The 19,948-nt window shown below is 39.1% G+C and overlaps 1 protein-coding gene across 1 annotated transcript in view; it reads right to left on the bottom strand.

The window, feature by feature from the left end:
• The window catches only part of nptnb (neuroplastin b), a 100,522-nt gene that overhangs the window by 17,237 nt on the left and 63,337 nt on the right, over positions 1-19,948 (bottom strand). Inside the window, exons 5-6 of the mRNA XM_079825841.1 lie at positions 15,617-15,753; positions 12,360-12,633 (exon numbers count right to left, since the gene is read on the bottom strand). Coding sequence (XP_079681967.1) covers positions 12,360-12,633; positions 15,617-15,753 — 411 coding nt within the window. The remainder of the gene's footprint in view (positions 1-12,359; positions 12,634-15,616; positions 15,754-19,948) is intronic.

Below are 19,948 nucleotides of genomic sequence, written 5' to 3'. Positions count from 1 at the left end.
CACTTGTGCAGCTACGCTAAGAGCTCGGGCCGTAAATGACCCACTAACAGCCTGCTTCAGAATATATTATTGATGGCGGCTTGCATGGATTATTCTAAAGGTTCACTAAAGATGTTTGTGTGGTGCATGCCAGAGCTGCACAATTAACTCTCTGGTACTGTTCGCATTACAATGGAATGACTGTACTATATTTTAGTTTGATCATATTTTTTTGGTACTAAATTATATTTATGCATTAGTTTCTAATCCATTTATTCACTTTTTGAGCATAGACCTGAAAATGAAATCTCCAACTTCAAAAAACACAACAGAAACTCTTCTAAACTAAACACTTAAAGGGTTAGTTCACCCAAAAATGAAAATTCTGTCATTAATTACTTCCCCTCATGTGGTTGGACACCCGTCAGACCTCCGTTCATCTTCAGACACAGATGAAGATATTTTAGTGTAAATCTGATGCTCTGAAAGGCCTCCATTGGCACAATGCACTTTACACTCTCAAGACCCTTAAAAGACACTAAAGACGTCGTTACAAAGTCCATCGCACTACAGTGGTTCTACAATAACTTTATGAATCGGCGAGAATAGTTTTTGTGCGCAAAAAAACCCTAAATAACGAATTACATAGTGATGACGATTTCAAAACAAGGCATTATGAATCAGTGAGTCGATTCAGCGGTTTGAATCGCCAAATTACAGCAGTTTGACACGCGATCCGAGTCATGAGTCGACTCACTGATTCATAACGCTTCGAAGCTTCATGATGCCTTGTTTTGAAATCGTCATCACTATGTAAGTCGTTATTTAGGGTTTTTTTGCGCACAAAAACTATTCTCGCCGATTCATAAAGTTATTGTAGAACCACTGTAGTGAGATGGACTTTGTAACGACGTCTTTAGTGTCTTTTAAGGGTCTTGAGAGTGTAAAGTGCATTGAGCCAATGGAGGCCTTTCAGAGCATCAGATTTACACTAAAATATCTTCATTTGTGTCTGAAGATGAACGGAGGTCTGACGGGTGTAATTAATGACAGAATTAATGACAGAATTTTAATTTTTGGGTGAACTAACCTTTTAACGTTAATCTTGCACACAAAAAAACACAATATAAAACTTAATTTGGGCATTTCCTGTCCCTTTTGAGGGTCACGGCAAAGCATGCTGGGAAATAGAAATCCCACCCTAGTTTCGGTTAAACTTAAATTAATGAGTTCATAAAACTCAAAACAATGAAACAGTTCAGATTACTCAAAAAGTGTCAGTTTTGAGAACTCAAAAGAAAAGAAAGTTCTAAATACTCATAAAAGTTCATTTGATTTAACTGATGTGTTTCATTTGAGTCGGCTCTACTCAAACCAATTCATTATGTTGAGTGCTAGGGTTTTCAGTGTACTTTAATGGAAGTTTTACCCACAATTCCTATTTTTTATGGAATATTTAGTGCGACGACCCACTCTTAAAGTCCCTGAATGTACTAAAACCGTGATATTATTATAAGATCAAATGCAGTTTATACGTTTTTGATGATGCATATGTAACGGAGGTCAGCTAGTAGGGCTGGGTAAAAAAAATATTGATTTCTCGATTTTAATCGATTCTCCCTTTTACAAAACAATATAGATTCTTAAATCCCAAGAATCGATTAGTCATCCTGTTTTCAGTTATGAATGAAATAAACATTGTAGCACGCCTCCCATCCAATAAATCACAATAATATTTGTGCTTTATTACTATTGATATGACACAAAGTCTCAGATTTCAAATTACGTAAAAAATTGTACCGTTGTGGCGCGAGATCGCAGCTCAGCTCAAGAGAACCGGCACATGAACGGATCCGCCTTAATACCAGTAACAGCGCAAAATAAACATGAATGAGCGTCTGAAAGTGTGTTTAAAGATACAGGACAACTTACCGAAATCCGTATCATGTCACATAGAATAGCTCAAGTGTTTCAACCGCAGAAAGATGCAAGTAAAACGGCTTGTAAACAATGTCACATTTACCTCAGAAAAACCATATCCAGTGTCCATAAACTCAAAATTAACTCTAGAGAGGAGCATTTTGCTAATTATATGCACCACATTACATAGGATATTCATTGTCAATGTTCTTCAATATTTAATGCATGTTTGTATGAATAAATCTGGCAAGTTTTTATGACAGCCACCATTTAAATGTTTATATTTCAAAAAAACTAATTGGAGTAGAATTATGATTATGTAAAGTTAATATTATAACTTTATAATAATAATAAAAAAACATAATTTAGTGTGATTTAAGTGTTTGTAGACAAATCTGTTAATTTGTACCTTCAATATTATTAGGCTAATGTAGTATCAACTGACTCCCATAGTTTACAACATTAGTTCAGAAATTTGTTTTCCATTAGAAAATGTTCCATGTTTTATACCTACGGTGGCCCAGTAGTGCACAACACAACGAAATTTAAAAAGCATACATAAGTTCACAAAACAACAAAATAAATCCACAACACAACGAAAAAGCCACAACACAACGAAATCAAGCCACAACACAACAAAATAAATCCACAACACAACGAAAAAGTCACAACACAACAAAATAAATCCACAACACAACGAAATAAAGCCACAACACAACGAAAAAGCCACAACACAACAAAATAAATCCACAACACAACGAAATAAAGCCACAACACAACGAAAAAGCCACAACACAACAAAATAAATCAACACAACGAAATCAAGCCACAACACAACGGAAAAGCCACAACACAACAAAATAAATCCACAACACAACGAAATAAAGCCACAACACAACAAAAAAGCCACAACACAACGAAATCAAGCCACAACACAACGAAATCAAGCCACAACACAACGAAAAAGCCACAACACAACGAAATCAAGCCACAACACAACAAAATAAATCCACAACACAACGAAAAAGTCACAACACAACAAAATAAATCCACAACACAACGAAATAAAGCCACAACACAACGAAAAAGCCACAACACAACAAAATAAATCAACAACACAACGAAATCAAGCCACAACACAACGGAAAAGCCACAACACAACGGAAAAGCCACAACACAACAAAATAAATCCACAACACAACAAAAAAGCCACAACACAACGAAATCAAGCCACAACACAACGAAATCAAGCCACAACACAACGGAAAAGCCACAACACAACGAAATCAAGCCACAACACAACGAAAAAGCCACAACACAACGAAAAAGTCACAACACAACAAAATAAATCCACAACACAACGAAATAAAGCCACAACACAACGAAAAAGTCACAACACAACAAAATAAATCCACAACACAACGAAATAAAGCCACAACACAACGAAAAAGCCACAACACAACAAAATAAATCAACAACACAACGAAATCAAGCCACAACACAACGAAAAAAACAAAACAACGGAAAAGCCACAACACAACGAAATCAAGCCACAACACAACGGAAAAGCCACAACGAAATCAAGCCACAACACAACGGAAAAGCCACAACACAACGAAATCAAGCCACAACACAACGAAATCAAGCCACAACACAACGGAAAAGCCACAACACAACAAAAATCCACAACACAACGAAATCAAGCCACAACACAACGGAAATGCTCCCGACCACTAGGGGGCTCTCGGAGTGCGGTAAAGTTAGTTTTCCTTGCATTGTTCTATAGATTCGGCAATCTTACAAATATTTAAACACTACGATCAGTTTTAAGTGTGTAGTTGACCGACATGAAATATCAATTCAAAATCACCTACGTGCATTATAGCTGCATATTTATACTCGAGAACGCTTTGACCCGCTGCCACGGCGCTAAGGGAGCGTCTGCCAATTCCAACAAGTTGAAACATATAATTTGTATGAATTAAATTAACTTTTTTTTTTTTAATTTTCAAATTCCAATGTTGTGTTGTGCATTATTAAGTCAGTTTTTACAATACAATCAAGCTGTGGAATTTTAACTTGTCTGTTTTTAAATGTTAAAAGTAATTTTAATTCATACAAATTATACGTTTCAACCAATTGGTGGAATTGGCAGACGTTCCCTTAGCGCCGTGGTATCGGGTCAACGCATTCTCGAGCATAAATATGCAGCTATAATGCATGTAGGTGATTTTAAATTAATATTTCATATCAATAAACAATGGTTAGCCTAAATACTGTTAAAACTAATTGTGGTATTGATTTCTTTGTAAGATTGCCGACCCTATAAAACAGTGGCAACTTTACAGCGCTCCGAGTGCCCCTGAGTGGTTGGGAGCATTTCCGTTGTGTTGTGGCTTAATTTCGTTGTGTTGCGGTGATTTCGTTGTGTTGTGGCTTAATTTCGTTGTGTTGTGGCTTAATTTCGTTGTGTTGTGGTGATTTCGTTGTGTTGTGGCTTAATTTCGTTGTGTTGTGGTGATTTCGTTGTGTTGTGGCTTAATTTCGTTGTGTTGTGGTGATTTCGTTGTGTTGTGGCTTAATTTCGTTGTGTTGTGGCTTAATTTCGTTGTGTTGTGGTGATTTCGTTGTGTTGTGGTGATTTCGTTGTGTTGTGGCTTAATTTCGTTGTGTTGTGGCTTAATTTCGTTGTGTTGTGGTGATTTCGTTGTGCTGTGGCTTAATTTCGTTGTGTTGTGGCTTAATTTCGTTGTGTTGTGGTGATTTCGTTGTGTTGTGGTGATTTCGTTGTGTTGTGGCTTAATTTCGTTGTGTTGTGGCTTAATTTCGTTGTGTTGTGGTGATTTCGTTGTGCTGTGGCTTAATTTCGTTGTGTTGTGGCTTAATTTCGTTGTGTTGTGGTGATTTTGTTGTGTTGTGGTGATTTCGTTGTGTTGTGGCTTAATTTCGTTGTGTTGTGGCTTAATTTCGTTGTGTTGTGGCTTAATTTCGTTGTGTTGTGGTGATTTTGTTGTGTTGTGGTGATTTTGTTGTGTTGTGGTGATTTCGTTGTGTTGTGGCTTAATTTCGTTGTGTTGTGGCTTAATTTCGTTGTGTTGTGGTGATTTCGTTGTGTTGTGGCTTAATTTCGTTGTGTTGTGGCTTAATTTCGTTGTGTTGTGGTGATTTCGTTGTGTTGTGGCTTAATTTCGTTGTGTTGTGGCTTAATTTCGTTGTGTTGTGGTGATTTCGTTGTGTTGTGGTGATTTCGTTGTGTTGTGGCTTAATTTCGTTGTGTTGTGGCTTAATTTCGTTGTGTTGTGGTGATTTCGTTGTGCTGTGGCTTAATTTCGTTGTGTTGTGGCTTAATTTCGTTGTGTTGTGGTGATTTCGTTGTGTTGTGGTGATTTCGTTGTGTTGTGGCTTAATTTCGTTGTGTTGTGGCTTAATTTCGTTGTGTTGTGGTGATTTCGTTGTGCTGTGGCTTAATTTCGTTGTGTTGTGGCTTAATTTCGTTGTGTTGTGGTGATTTTGTTGTGTTGTGGTGATTTCGTTGTGTTGTGGCTTAATTTCGTTGTGTTGTGGCTTAATTTCGTTGTGTTGTGGCTTAATTTCGTTGTGTTGTGGTGATTTTGTTGTGTTGTGGTGATTTTGTTGTGTTGTGGTGATTTCGTTGTGTTGTGGCTTAATTTCGTTGTGTTGTGGCTTAATTTCGTTGTGTTGTGGTGATTTCGTTGTGTTGTGGCTTAATTTCGTTGTGTTGTGGCTTAATTTCGTTGTGTTGTGGTGATTTCGTTGTGTTGTGGCTTAATTTCGTTGTGTTGTGGCTTAATTTCGTTGTGTTGTGGTGATTTCGTTGTGTTGTGGTGATTTCGTTGTGTTGTGGCTTAATTTCGTTGTGTTGTGGCTTAATTTCGTTGTGTTGTGGTGATTTCGTTGTGCTGTGGCTTAATTTCGTTGTGTTGTGGCTTAATTTCGTTGTGTTGTGGTGATTTCGTTGTGTTGTGGTGATTTCGTTGTGTTGTGGCTTAATTTCGTTGTGTTGTGGCTTAATTTCGTTGTGTTGTGGTGATTTCGTTGTGCTGTGGCTTAATTTCGTTGTGTTGTGGTGATTTTGTTGTGTTGTGACTTAATTTCGTTGTGTTGTGGCTTAATTTCGTTGTGTTGTGGTGATTTCGTTGTGCTGTGGCTTAATTTCGTTGTGTTGTGGTGATTTCGTTGTGTTGTGGTGATTTCGTTGTGTTGTGGCTTAATTTCGTTGTGTTGTGGCTTAATTTCGTTTTGTTGTGGTGATTTCGTTGTGCTGTGGCTTAATTTCGTTGTGTTGTGGTGATTTTGTTGTGTTGTGGTGATTTCGTTGTGTTGTGGCTTAATTTCGTTGTGTTGTGGCTTAATTTCGTTGTGTTGTGGCTTAATTTCGTTGTGTTGTGGCTTAATTTCGTTGTGTTGTGGTGATTTCGTTGTGTTGTGGCTTAATTTCGTTGTGTTGTGGCTTAATTTCGTTGTGTTGTGGTGATTTCGTTGTGTTGTGGTGATTTCGTTGTGTTGTGGCTTAATTTCGTTGTGTTGTGGCTTAATTTCGTTTTGTTGTGGTGATTTCGTTGTGCTGTGGCTTAATTTCGTTGTGTTGTGGTGATTTTGTTGTGTTGTGGTGATTTCGTTGTGTTGTGGCTTAATTTCGTTGTGTTGTGGCTTAATTTCGTTGTGTTGTGGCTTAATTTCGTTGTGTTGTGGCTTAATTTCGTTGTGTTGTGGTGATTTCGTTGTGTTGTGGCTTAATTTCGTTGTGTTGTGGCTTAATTTCGTTGTGTTGTGGTGATTTCGTTGTGTTGTGGTGATTTCGTTGTGTTGTGGCTTAATTTCGTTGTGTTGTGGCTTGTTTCCGTTGTGTTGTGGCTTGATTTATTTGTGTTGTGGCTTAATTTCGTTGTGTTGTGGCTTAATTTCGTTGTGTTGTGGCTTGATTTATTTGTGTTGTGGCTTGATTTATTGGTGTTGTGGCTTGATTTCGTTGTGTTGTGGCTTGTTTTCGTTGTGTTGTGGCTTGATTTATTTGTGTTGTGGCTTGATTTATTTGTGTTGTGGCTTGTTTTCGTTGTGTTGTGGCTTGATTTATTTGTGTTGTGGCTTGTTTTCGTTGTGTTGTGGCTTGATTTATTTGTGTTGTGGCTTGATTTCATTGTGTTGTGGCTTGTTTTCGTTGTGTTGTGGCTTGATTTATTTGTGTTGTGGCTTGTTTTCGTTGTGTTGTGGCTTGATTTATTGGTGTTGTGGCTTGATTTCGTTGTGTTGTGGCTTGTTTTCATTGTGTTGTGGCTTGATTTCGTTGTGTTGTGGCTTGTTTTCATTGTGTTGTGGCTTGATTTATTTGTGTTGTGGCTTGATTTATTTGTGTTGTGGCTTGTTTTCGTTGTGTTGTGGCTTGATTTATTTGTGTTGTGGCTTGATTTCATTGTGTTGTGGCTTGTTTTCGTTGTGTTGTGGCTTGATTTATTTGTGTTGTGGCTTGTTTTCGTTGTGTTGTGGCTTGATTTATTTGTGTTGTGGCTTGATTTCATTGTGTTGTGGCTTGTTTTCGTTGTGTTGTGGCTTGATTTATTTGTGTTGTGGCTTGTTTTCGTTGTGTTGTGGCTTGATTTATTGGTGTTGTGGCTTGATTTCGTTGTGTTGTGGCTTGTTTTCATTGTGTTGTGGCTTGATTTATTTGTGTTGTGGCTTGATTTATTTGTGTTGTGGCTTGTTTTCGTTGTGTTGTGGCTTGATTTATTTGTGTTGTGGCTTGATTTCATTGTGTTGTGGCTTGTTTTCGTTGTGTTGTGAACTTATGTTTGCTTTTTATATTTCGTTGTGTTGTGCACTACTGGGCCACCGTAGATGAGACTAGAGATGTTCCGATACCCTTTTTCCCTTCCCGATACCGATTCCGATACCTGGGTGTGTATCTGTATATACAGCTGTATAAACTACTAGCCCTGTATGAATTGCCAGAATTATTTTATGGTGTGCTTCAGACTTATCCCTTAATAAAACATGAACAAATACATACAGTGAACTACATTCATTACAGTATTTTCATTATCTGACATGCATTTGACAGCGTTCGTGTCCTCATATAGTGACCATAGACTGTGAATATGGACGTAGACAAACTGGTGGAGTTTGTCGCTTGATAGTGACACACGGCAGAGATTGTAAAAACAGCGTCACGCGTGTGTGTGTGTGTGTGCGCTCGCGGGCGCCCGCCATCCACACAGAGACGAAATACTGCTAAACAGCCAGTAAACAGCGGACATAGCCTACTGCTAACACGTTTTCATTTCTTCTTCTTCGCTGCTCTAAACAGTAGTTCTTTGTGGGAACCAAGCCTGTAGTGCTTCAGTCAGAAATTGAAGCTTTCGCGCCTCGATCGCCCCCCGGTGGCCGGTCCCAGTATAGCTCCTAAACCCCGCCTCTCCATGTATTTGAATGGGCGCGAGACACACTAAACAATTTAATTACACTTCAAATAATTGTTTCCTAAAGATGGTTTCTGTCATTTTAGGCAGTTTTTATTACAATAATTTAATTTCAAGTGTTCTTTTTTTAAATAAGTTTAGTTTTAGTGAGTTATTTGATGCTATAAAAACGAGGGGTGTGACGTCATGATTGACAGCTGAGATTGACGGCTTCTCTGAGTGAAGTTGTAACGGACTTTTTTCTGGATTTTTGGGAGGAGATTGGAGCTTTAGCTTTAATTTCTACACTTCCATAACTGTTTATTTCACACCAACATAATGAATTGCTCTGCATCTGCGAGAGTGTGGGCGGGCTTTTGATAATCGCGCCTCTACTTCCTGTTCTCTACTGCGCAGACTCGGTCCCAAGATGTCAGCGCCGTGAGCGGGCCTATGAAAGCTTCAACTTTGGTCAGCGGAAGTCAATGAAGTCGAGTCCTCCATATTTTTTTACGGTCTATGGTGGCAACGCAGCACAACTTCCTGTGTTTGCAATGCATTCTGAGCACCGAAGAAGAACCGCGCAGTGGTTAGGGAAAGCTCGCGGTCATAAATAGGTCTTGTTTATGAAAATGGTATCGGATCGGTACATGGGTTCAAGTACTCGCCGATACCGATGCCAGAATTTTTTGTGGTATCGGTGATATTTCCGATACTAGTATCGGAATCGGAACAACTCTAGATGAGACCGCTAAAAAGATGGGTAAACCAACTCTTGTGCGGTTCGACTGATATATGAACGCAACACGGACCAAAGACATGTAAACGAACCAAAAACAGGACGTGATGTCACAAGATGTGACGCTACAAGTCAGCTGATTTGACGACGTGGAAAGATCGGTGTATCCAAAATGAGTAGAGGGCAAACGTGGAGCAGCGAGGAGGTGAAGAGCCTCATCAATACAGGGAGTGCAGAATTATTAGGCACGTTGATTTTCTGATCATATTTTTTTTCCAGGCACATTTGACCAATTCCAAACCACAGTAATCCTAATAACTACTATTGATTTAGTATTTAATAATGTATAAGTGATATATAATTGTTCATGAAGGCTGGAAATGAAAATCACCTTATATTCAGGTGTGCAGAATTATTAGGCATGTTTTCTTTTACAGATAAATTGAGCCAAAAAAGAGATTTAACTCAGACTGAAAAGTCAAAAAGTATTAAATGCCCATGAGAAGGATGCAATACTAATGCAATACTAGACATTGCAGTTAAGGCGTGACCATTGGACAGTGAAATGCTCGTTGGGTCAGCAGGATCTGACAAAAACAGGTGGCGGAGAAAAGACACCTGTTAACTGCAAAAGAATGAAGAATTAAGGTGAAGAATTAAGGGTGAAACCATCAGGAACCCTTTAGTCTCCAGCGCCACCATTTTCCAGAGCTGCAACCTTAACCTGGAGTCTCCAGAAGTGCAGGTGTCAGGATCTCAGAGACTTCAGTTAGGTAAAGAATCCTAAAAAATGACCCCCACTAAATAAGAATCACAAGCTGAAGTGTTGTAAAATACATGAAGAAGGTTTTTTTATAGGCTTTATGGACAGATAGGTTGAGAGTGACTCTTGAAGGACCAGCACCACATCCTCTAGTACCACTGTTTGAAGAATTCATCTTCCAGAATCTGGCAGTACGTTTTGGGAGTTCATTTTAGTCCATCCTGAAGTCCGTTTTGCAGAGATGGACTAAAAATGAACTCCCAAAACGTACTGGCAGATTCTGGAAGATGAATTCTTCAAACAGTGGTACGAGCATTTCACTGTCCAATGGTCATGCCTTAACTGCAATGTCTAGTATTGCATTAGTATTGCATCCTTCTCATGGGCATTTAATACTTTTTGACTTTTCAGTCTGAGTTAAATCTCTTTTTTGGCTCAATTTATCTGTAAAAGAAAACATGCCTAATAATTCTGCACACCTGAATATAAGGTGATTTTCATTTCCAGCCTTCATGAACAATTATATATCACTTATACATTATTAAATACTAAATCAATAGTAGTTATTAGGATTACTGTGGTTTGGAATTGGTCAAATGTGCCTGGAAAAAAAATATGATCAGAAAATCAACGTGCCTAATAATTCTGTACTCCCTGTATATGCAGATCTGCGTTTCTGCACACAATGGAGGAAATCCTGCTGCTGCTCTGAGTGTGTTGAACATTTGATGAGCTCTTCGTGAGTGGTAGAAAAAAAACCATATGTACACGCATGAGATGATGGCGTTTAATCAGCACACAGCATTGTTTGAATGTTCGGTAAGCAGCTCCGTCACGAAATATACGTCATAAAAGCCGATCAATCAGGTTGTGATCCCTATGCCTTTGGTTCGGTAACTTTAGGTTCGCTGTTAAAAATGCCAGTGTGAACGGCATTGTGATCCGGACTGAGATTACCTCTTTTCGTCGGACCAAATTTCGTCTGTTTCACACCTGTCATTTTGATTCGGACCAAACTGAAAAGTCCGAAAATCCAGACCAAACAAGGTAGGTGTGAAAACGCCCTAAGACTGGGTGCACCCAAAACCTTCTTCTCTGTCTTTTAAATAAAATGAAAAGCTCGTCTTCACTGGATGAGGAAGTGTCCGTGTTTTCTCAGCTGTCGCCGTGAATGTTTGGGAATGTTGGAGCTCTGAAACATCACAGACGTCGCAAACTCGCATCGAGGCTGAATGGTTTTGACGCGAACTATTCGCGCACAAAATATTTGTTTTTCCATTACGCGTCCGGTGTGAAAGGGCCTTAACTTTAGCTTTTTTACTTCAGGAGGTTGTATTTAGGCTTCAAAAAAGTTGTGTTGATCTGTGAAGATTATCTTAAAGGGTTAGTTCACCCAAAAATGAAAATTCTGTCATTAATTCCTCACCCTCATGTCGTTGGACACCCGTCAGACCTCCGTTCATCTTCAGACACAAATGAAGATATTTTAGTGTAAATCTGATGCTGAGAAAGGCTTCAGATAGGCCTCCATTGGCATTCAGTACATTTACACTCACAAGACCCATAAAAGGCACTAACGTTGTTACAAAGTCCATCTCACCACAGTGACTCTACAATAATCTTACGAAGCGACGACAATAGTTTTTGTGCGCAAAAAAACAAAACAAAATAACGACTTTATTAAACCTCTTCTTGTCTTCCGTGTGTGCCTCCACGACGCATGCGTGAGAATATGACGTAGCGCCAGCGTTCGGGAATCCATGAAATGCACACTTAAGCCCCATTTACAGAACTACGCCGAGACCTAAAGCACGATCAATGTAGAATTCAACAGCTTAGACACGCGCGTCTTCCTCTGCTCGTAAACAAATCGCTTCTGGGTCATGTGTCCGAACGCCGGATCTGCGTCATATTCTCGCGCATGCGTCGTGGAGACACACACGGAAGACAAGAACAAGTTGGATAAAGGTGTTATTTTGATTTTTTTTTGCGCACAAAAACTATTGTCGTCGCATCGTAAGATTATTGTAGAGTCACTGTGGTGAGATGGACTTTGTAATGATATTTTTAGTGCCTTTTATGGGTCTTGTGAGTGTAAATGTACTGAATGCCAATGGAGGCCTATCTGAAGCCTTTCTCAGCATCAGCTTTACACTAAAATATCTTCATGTGTGTCTGAAGATGAACGGAGGTCTGACGGGTGTCCAACGACATGAGGGTGAGGAATTAATGACAGAATTTTCATTTTTGGGTGAACTAACCCTTTAACGGAGAAATCCGTGTGGAAAACCTGTGAATATACGTCATGACTGCAGCGCTCTATTTCGAGTAGCTTCATTGAGAATATGGCAAGCAGCCGCCGCACACAAAACAAGTGTCACTAAAATCAAGGAGAATTAGCAATTATAAGTGGTCATAATTGTGCAATAATTCACTTCAACAGCCTCATCCAGCACTTCAGAATGATGATACATTGCCGGTCGTGATGAACAAACGCCTACAGGAAATCACACCGCAAAAATCCTTCAAGCCGCGCGCCTCTTACCGTCAGGAACCTCGTCCGGCCTCTTGCGCTTCTCGTAAACCACGATGATGACCACGAGGATGATGATCTCGGCCAGGACGCCCAGAAAAGGCCACAGCGGGGCGAGATGGCTCCGCACCCGCAGGATGATCATGGACTCTCTGGAGCCGATGATGTTCGAGGCGTCGCAGACATACTCGCCCGGGTCAGTGCTGATGTCCAGGCTGACGATGCTCAGTTCTGTGAAATTAGCTCTGCTGGTGATGAAGAATCGCCCAGTGCTGTTGTCGATGTCCTGCAGGAAGAGATTCAGAGAAGATTAGGACATCATCTGTGTATTAAACGACACATGTTTTAATGTTTGGGGTAAACTACTCACGTGAAGAACTTTCAAGATTGAATTTGGATTGCCGGATACAAAAGTTTGTGGTCAATACGATTTAAAAACAAAAAAGAATTGAATACTACTATTCAGCAAGGACGCATTAAATTGCTCAAAAGTGACATTTATAATATTACAAAACAAATGCTGTTCTTTAGAATGTTCTTTCAGAAAAATATGAAGCAGCACAACTGTGTTCAACACTGACAATAATCATAAATGTGGGTTGAGCATCAGATCCTCATATGAGAATGATTAGTGAAGGATCATGTGACACTGAAGACTGGAGTAATGATGATAAATTCAGATTTGATCACAGGAATAAATCACACTTTACTGTATATTCACATAGAGAACTGATGATCTTCACTGGAGGAATATTTTACTGTATTTTTATCAAATAAACGCAGCTTTGGTGAGCAGAAGAGACTTGTTTTTTAAATATTTTAAATTATATTATATTAAAAATGTTACCAACTTTTGAATTGTAGTATATTTACACACACACACACACACACACACACACACACACACACACACACACACACACACACACACACACACACACACACACACACTCTCTACCCCTAAACCTACCCATCACACACACACTCTACCCCTAAACCTACCCATCACACACACACACACACTCTACCCCTAAACCTACCCATCACACACACACACACACACACACACACACACACACACACACACACACACACACACACACACACACACACACACACACACACACACACACACACACACACACACACACACACACACACACACACACACTATCCCTAAACCTACCCATCACACACACACACACACACACACACACACAGAGGTTTGTTTTGCTATCTAAGTGAAGACATTCCATGGGCGTAATGGTTTTTTATACTGTACATTATGTCCCCTTACACTACCCCTTAACCCTAAACCTACCCATCACACACACACACACACACACACACACACACACCACCCCTAAACTTACCCATCACACACACACACACACACACAGAGGTTTGTTTTGCTATCTAAGTGAAGACATTCCATGGGCGTAATGGTTTTTTATACTGTACATTATGTCCCCTTACACTACCCCTTAACCCTAAACCTACCCAACACACACACACACACACACACACACACACACACACACACTACCCCTAAACTTACCCATCACACACACACACACACACACACACACACACACACACACACACACACACACACACACACACACACACACACACTACCCCTAAACCTACCCATCACACACACACACACACACACACACACACACACACACACACACACACTCACTACCCTTAAACCTACCCAACACACACACGCGTGTATGTGTGTATATATATATGTATATATATATATATGTATATATGTATATATATATATATATATTACCATTCAAAAGTTTAGGGTTGGTAAAATGGACAAAATATTTTAAAAATAAGTCTATACAAATATATATATATACCAATGTTTGGACACATTACTAGTTTTAATGTTTTTGAAAGAAGTCTCTTATTCTCATCAATCCTGAATTTATTTGATCAAAAATACAGAAAAAACTAATATTGTGAAATATTTTTACCATGTAATATAATGTTTTTCTATGTGAATATATAATAAAGTGTAATTTATTCCTGTGATCAAATCTGAGTTTATCATCATTACTCCAGTCTTCAGTGTCACATGATCCTTCACTAATCATTCTCATATGAGGATTTATTATCAAAGTTGTGCAGCTTAATATTTTTTTATAACCTGTGATACTTTTTCTTTCAGGATTTATTGATGAATAAAAAGTTGAAAAGAACAGCATTTATTCTAGATAGTAAAGATTTATATAGTTAGAACAGATTTCTAACATATTTGATCAATTTAAAGCTGCACTATGTAAGTTTTCCTTCCGCTAGAGGTCACCTGTTCTAAACAAAGGCGTAGTTTGATGACAGTACATAGTGCACCTTTAACATATCTTTGCTGAATAAAAGTATTCATTTCTTTAAAAAAAAAAGAAAAATATTGCAGACCCCATATTTTTGAGCGGTAGTGTATATTGTTACAAAAGATTTCAGTTTTAAATAAATGCTGTACATTTTAAAAAGCATCACAGGTTCTAAAAAATATTAAGCATTGATAATAAATCCTCATATGAGAATGATTTCTGAAGGATCATGTGACACTGAAGACTGGAGTAATTCAGCTTTGATCACTGGATGAAAATTATATTTGAAAGTATTATTGACAAAAATGTAAAATGTGTACCTTGAATGCAATGTAAGTCGCTTTGGATAAAAGCGTCTGCCAAATGCATAAATGTAAATGTAAATGTAAAAGTATTAGGGCTGTCAAAAAATGAATCGCATCCAAAATAAAAGTTTGTGTTTACATAATATATGTGTGTGTACTCTGTTAATTATTATTTATATATAAATACACACACATTCATGTATATATTTAAGAAATATTTTTATGTATATACATTTATATAATCTATAATATATATAAATATAAATGTTTTATATATAAAAATAATATTTTTTTCTTAAATATATACATGCTTGTGTGTGTATTTATATATAAATAATAATTAACAAACTACACACACATATATTATGTAAACACAAACTTTTATTTTGTATGCGATTAATCGCGATTAATCTTTTGACAGCCCTAGAAAGTATATTAAAACAGAAAACAATTATTTTTAATTATAATAATATTTCAAAATATTAAAAAAATTTTTCTGTATTTCTGATCAAATAAATGCAGCCTTGATGAGCATTAAAGGCTTCTTTCAAAATCATTAAAACCAGTAATGTGTCCAGACTCTCAGTCTGAGATGTGTGTTTTGGATACGTACGATGTAAGACCCTCGGCCCAGTTTCTTTCTCCACACCCACACAGGATGCGGGTATCCCACAGACTTGCAGTGCAGCGTCGCATTTTCTCCTTCTTTTTTGTTCTCGCTTCGTTTGTGGCCCAAGATTTCAGGAGCAGCTGCAGAGAGAGAGAACAGTCGGCAGGTTTAGTTTATAATATTGCGTTTACATCACTCAGATTTCAGCTTTCTCTAAACTCTCCTTCTCTGGTCTCCACATGCTGTTTATTATTTGGGTCATGTGATGTGATTTTTCATCATTTTTATATAGTCAGAACTTTATTTGCCTTCACACAACCAGGGGCGATGGAATTTGTTTTCCAATGACTTTCATACAATTTCGTTGTGGAGTAGGATATTAAATGCACCATGACAACAAAACTGGCCGCATTTACTTTAATAATACTTACTATACTCATCTTTTTAAACAGGAAGTCTGGGACATATCTAATGTTCGTGTATTAAGCAAAGTAGTATCATCACAGAAATGAATGAAGATTGGCATCAGGGGGCGGGGCATTCTCATTCAAGACCGCATCTGATTGGACAGAAGTTTGCATATGCTGATGAGAGCAAGGTGAGTCATCAATATCTTTGGTCTTTTTCCAGACATAAAATATAGTCTCTCTTCTCACTTTAATTCAAAAACCAACTTTATTTATTGTGCCATTTTGCATTAAAGGTGCAGTGTGTAAATTTTAGTGGTGAGGTTGTGAATTGCAACCGCTCACCCCTCCCTTTCGAAGCCCATAGAGAAGCTACGGTGGCCGACACAGGACAAAAATGTTGTTGTTGGAGACAGCAGAGAGTAGCTAGCGCTCTGAAGATAAGTTTGTCCGTTTGGGGCTACCGTAGAAACATGGCGGCGCAAAATGGCGACTTCACTGTAAGGGACCCGCGGTGTGTGTGGATAGAAACGGCTCATTCTAAGGAAATAAAAACATAACGCTCTTTATAGTCCACTGAAAACATAGTTATGTGTATTATATTGCATTTGTTAATAGATCCTCATAAACACGACACCTTTAAAGTCCCCATGAAATCAAACGTTTTTTGGGTTTTAGTGTGAATATGTTAGTCTTACTCATAGACTGTATGAACCGATGGATGTAGTTTCCGTGACGTCACCCATAGGTTTCTGAAGAGCATTCTTGAAGCCTAAAGTGGGCGGAGCCGAACGTCACGTCCGGATAACCGAAAATGGGCAAAGAGGCGGAACATGGGTGGAGCTGACAAACAGCAAGTAGTGACCGCAGCAGCAATCCACCTGTCACTCAAGTGGCCACGCCCTTAATTATGCAGAACTTTAAGGCTTTATATAGTTATAAAGTTATAAAACAATTCACCTCCTCACAGTCGTCATGAAGGGCAAAATTAGCCGTATAGACCAAAACCAATAACAATTGTTATGCTGCGTTCACACCAAACGAGCGAGTGATTTCAATGTTAAAGGGATAGTTCACCCAAAAATGAAAATTAGCCCATGATTTACTCACCCTCAAGTCATCCGAGGTGTGTATGACATTCTTCTTTAGTTATATTACCAACTTATATTACAGTTACGAGTTATATTACAAAATTCCAGGTTAATCCAAGCATTGGCAGTAATAGTTGCTCTGTTTTTGAACTCATAAAAAGTGCATCTGTCCGTCATATAACTGCTCCACACGGCTCTGGGGTGTTAATAAAGGCCTTCTGAAGCAAATCGACGCGTTTGTGTAAGAAAAATATTCATATATTGAAGGCGGTCGGCCAAAAGTTTACTTGATAAAGTTATAAATATGAATATTTTTCTTACACAAACGCATCGATTTGCTTCAGAAGGCCTTTATTAACACCCCAGAGCCGCGTGGAGCAGTTATATGACGGACAGATGCACTTTTTATGGACTTCAAAAACAGAGCAACTATTACTGCTTTTATAATGCTTGGATTAGCCTGGACTTTTGTAATATAACTCAGATTTTATTCGTCTGAAAGAAGAATGTCATACACACCTCGGATGACTTGAGGGTGAGTAAATTATGGGCTAATTTTAATTTTTGGGTGAACTATCCCTTTAAGTGAATGTAAAGACGTGTTGACGTGTCTCTGAAGGTCCTGCCTCATTCACGAGTCCAGTTCTCGTGTCTCCCGTCTTGCGCGATACGCGCTAGTTATTTTATTTGGTGCTTTTTGTGCATTCGCGCGTTTGAAGCGAATTCTCGTCTGACGCCCGAGTTGAAAAATCTGAACTTTGGCGTCAATTCGCACGGCGTTAACCAATCAGGAGCCTGCTCGCTGCTATCACATGGTAAAGTCATGTGATGAGAAACCCTGCATAATTTAAAAATACTACTGTTACTGTGTCACAAACTGTAGTTTTAAGACTTTTTCAGGTGAGAATGTAGTTTAAAGCTCAAATCTGTGGTTTATTTATAAAGAGAGCGCCCATTTAAAACAATAATCTTGTGTGTGTGTGTGTGTGTGTGAGCTCCAGTGGATCAGCGGCGCTCATTAACCCCGGCGAGAGCAGCCTTTCCTCGGCCAGTCCTTCTGCCTCTGATGTCCTGTAGTGGTTAAACATCAGATATAATTCATCTTGTGTGGATATAACGGCCGATCTTTGCTCTCATGAAGCATCATTTGTTGTCTGCCAAATCGTTTTGACTGAGGGCAAAGAGAAGTTTCATAACTTTATTTTTTAGGATATTTAAATATACATGCAGTGAAGATAATGTAGGAGTTGCCTGGACCACATTTGTGTGGCTATTAATGATTAATATATATTTTTAATGAAAATGAAAAGAGGCAGAGTGGTGTTTTATGACATATTTCTCCTGGAGCGGCTTGAACGCGCGTCTATTTCACTTCATTTACACTCGTTTTGAATGGATTCAGAATGTCCAACTAGACGAGATTTTGACGCTGTATTCGCGTTTGGTGTGAACGCAGCATATGGTAATAAAAACATATTCGTGTATATTATATTGCATTTCAGCATTTTTTATCCTCATATATAATACTACACACTGCACCTTTAAGACAAATGTATTTACATTTTTTTTAATGTTTAGATATGTGTACTGGAAAACAAGACAATACTGAACAAAAACATAACCATACAGCCACTTTTGTATTTTTTATCTTAACTATGCTTGCATAATTGTGTATCCTAACACCGCAAATGACTGACATAAATGAGATGGCGCAGTCTTAATTAAAAGCCCCCCAGCGGGCGCAGTAATTCAGGCTTCCCCTCTCTGATGTGCTGAGTCACCATCCTTCCCCTTCACTGGATAATACAGAGCTCAATGTCACACCCGCGATACAATATTCCCCGGAATTAAGAAATACGGGATATGATCATAACCCCCACCCCACCCTCGGTGGTGTAAACGCGCAGCTCCTTCTGCAGCCGCTAATCTACGAAATTGCCGTAATTCCCTCCGTGCAATTAAACAGGATGAAACGAATCTCTGAGCGTGAACGTGTAGGATGGAGAAGGCGTGGATTGGAACTTGGCTGACATCATCAGCTCTAATTATGGTGCACACGTGCCTTCTGAGGATAGTGTGTGTGTGTGTGTGTGTGTGTGTGTTGAGCAGAGGAGCGATGGAGAGCTTAGCTCGGCATTATCCTCACTCAGCGCCTCTCTGAGACACAATAAATCGGCCTCCTTCCAATCACAAACGCCACTTTCTACCTTACACTTCCTCACCTCGCCCGCTTTTACAATTAATTTATATATATGTAACACTATACACTATATACACCCCGATCATGCATAACATTATGACCACCTTGCTAATATTCTGTTGGTGCCTGACCCATCGTGGCATGGACTCCACTAGACCCCTGAAGGTGTGCTGTGGTATCTGGAGATGTTAGCAGCAGATCCTTTAAGTCCTGTAAGTTGCGAGGACTTGTTTGTTCAGCTCATCCCACAGATGCTCGATTGGATTGAGATCTGGGGAATTTGGAGGCCGAGTCAACGCCTCAAACTCGTTGTTGTGCTCCTCAAAGCATTCCTGAAGCATTTGTGCTTTGTGGCGGCGCATTATCTGCGGAAAGAGCCACAGCCACAGGGAATACCGTCTCCATCTCAACAATGCTTAGGTAGGTGGAGCGTGTCAAAGTCACATCCACATGATGGAGGACCCAAGGTTTCCCAGCAGAACACGGGCCAAAGCATCACTGCCTCCGCCGCCACGCCTTCTGTTGTTTTAACCCAGTGATTGTGTTGTTTTAACCCAGCGAATGAGCTTTCCTGTAGCTCAAACACTAGAGCGTGGCGCTTGCAACGCCAAGGTCATGGGTTCGATTTCCAGGGAAA

The sequence above is a fragment of the Gobio gobio genome (assembly GCF_949357685.1).
Source record: "Gobio gobio genome assembly, chromosome: 9".
NCBI lineage: Eukaryota > Metazoa > Chordata > Actinopteri > Cypriniformes > Gobionidae > Gobio > Gobio gobio.
Note: the sequence above shows the minus strand (reverse complement) of the source record. Positions and strands in the feature narration are given on the sequence as shown.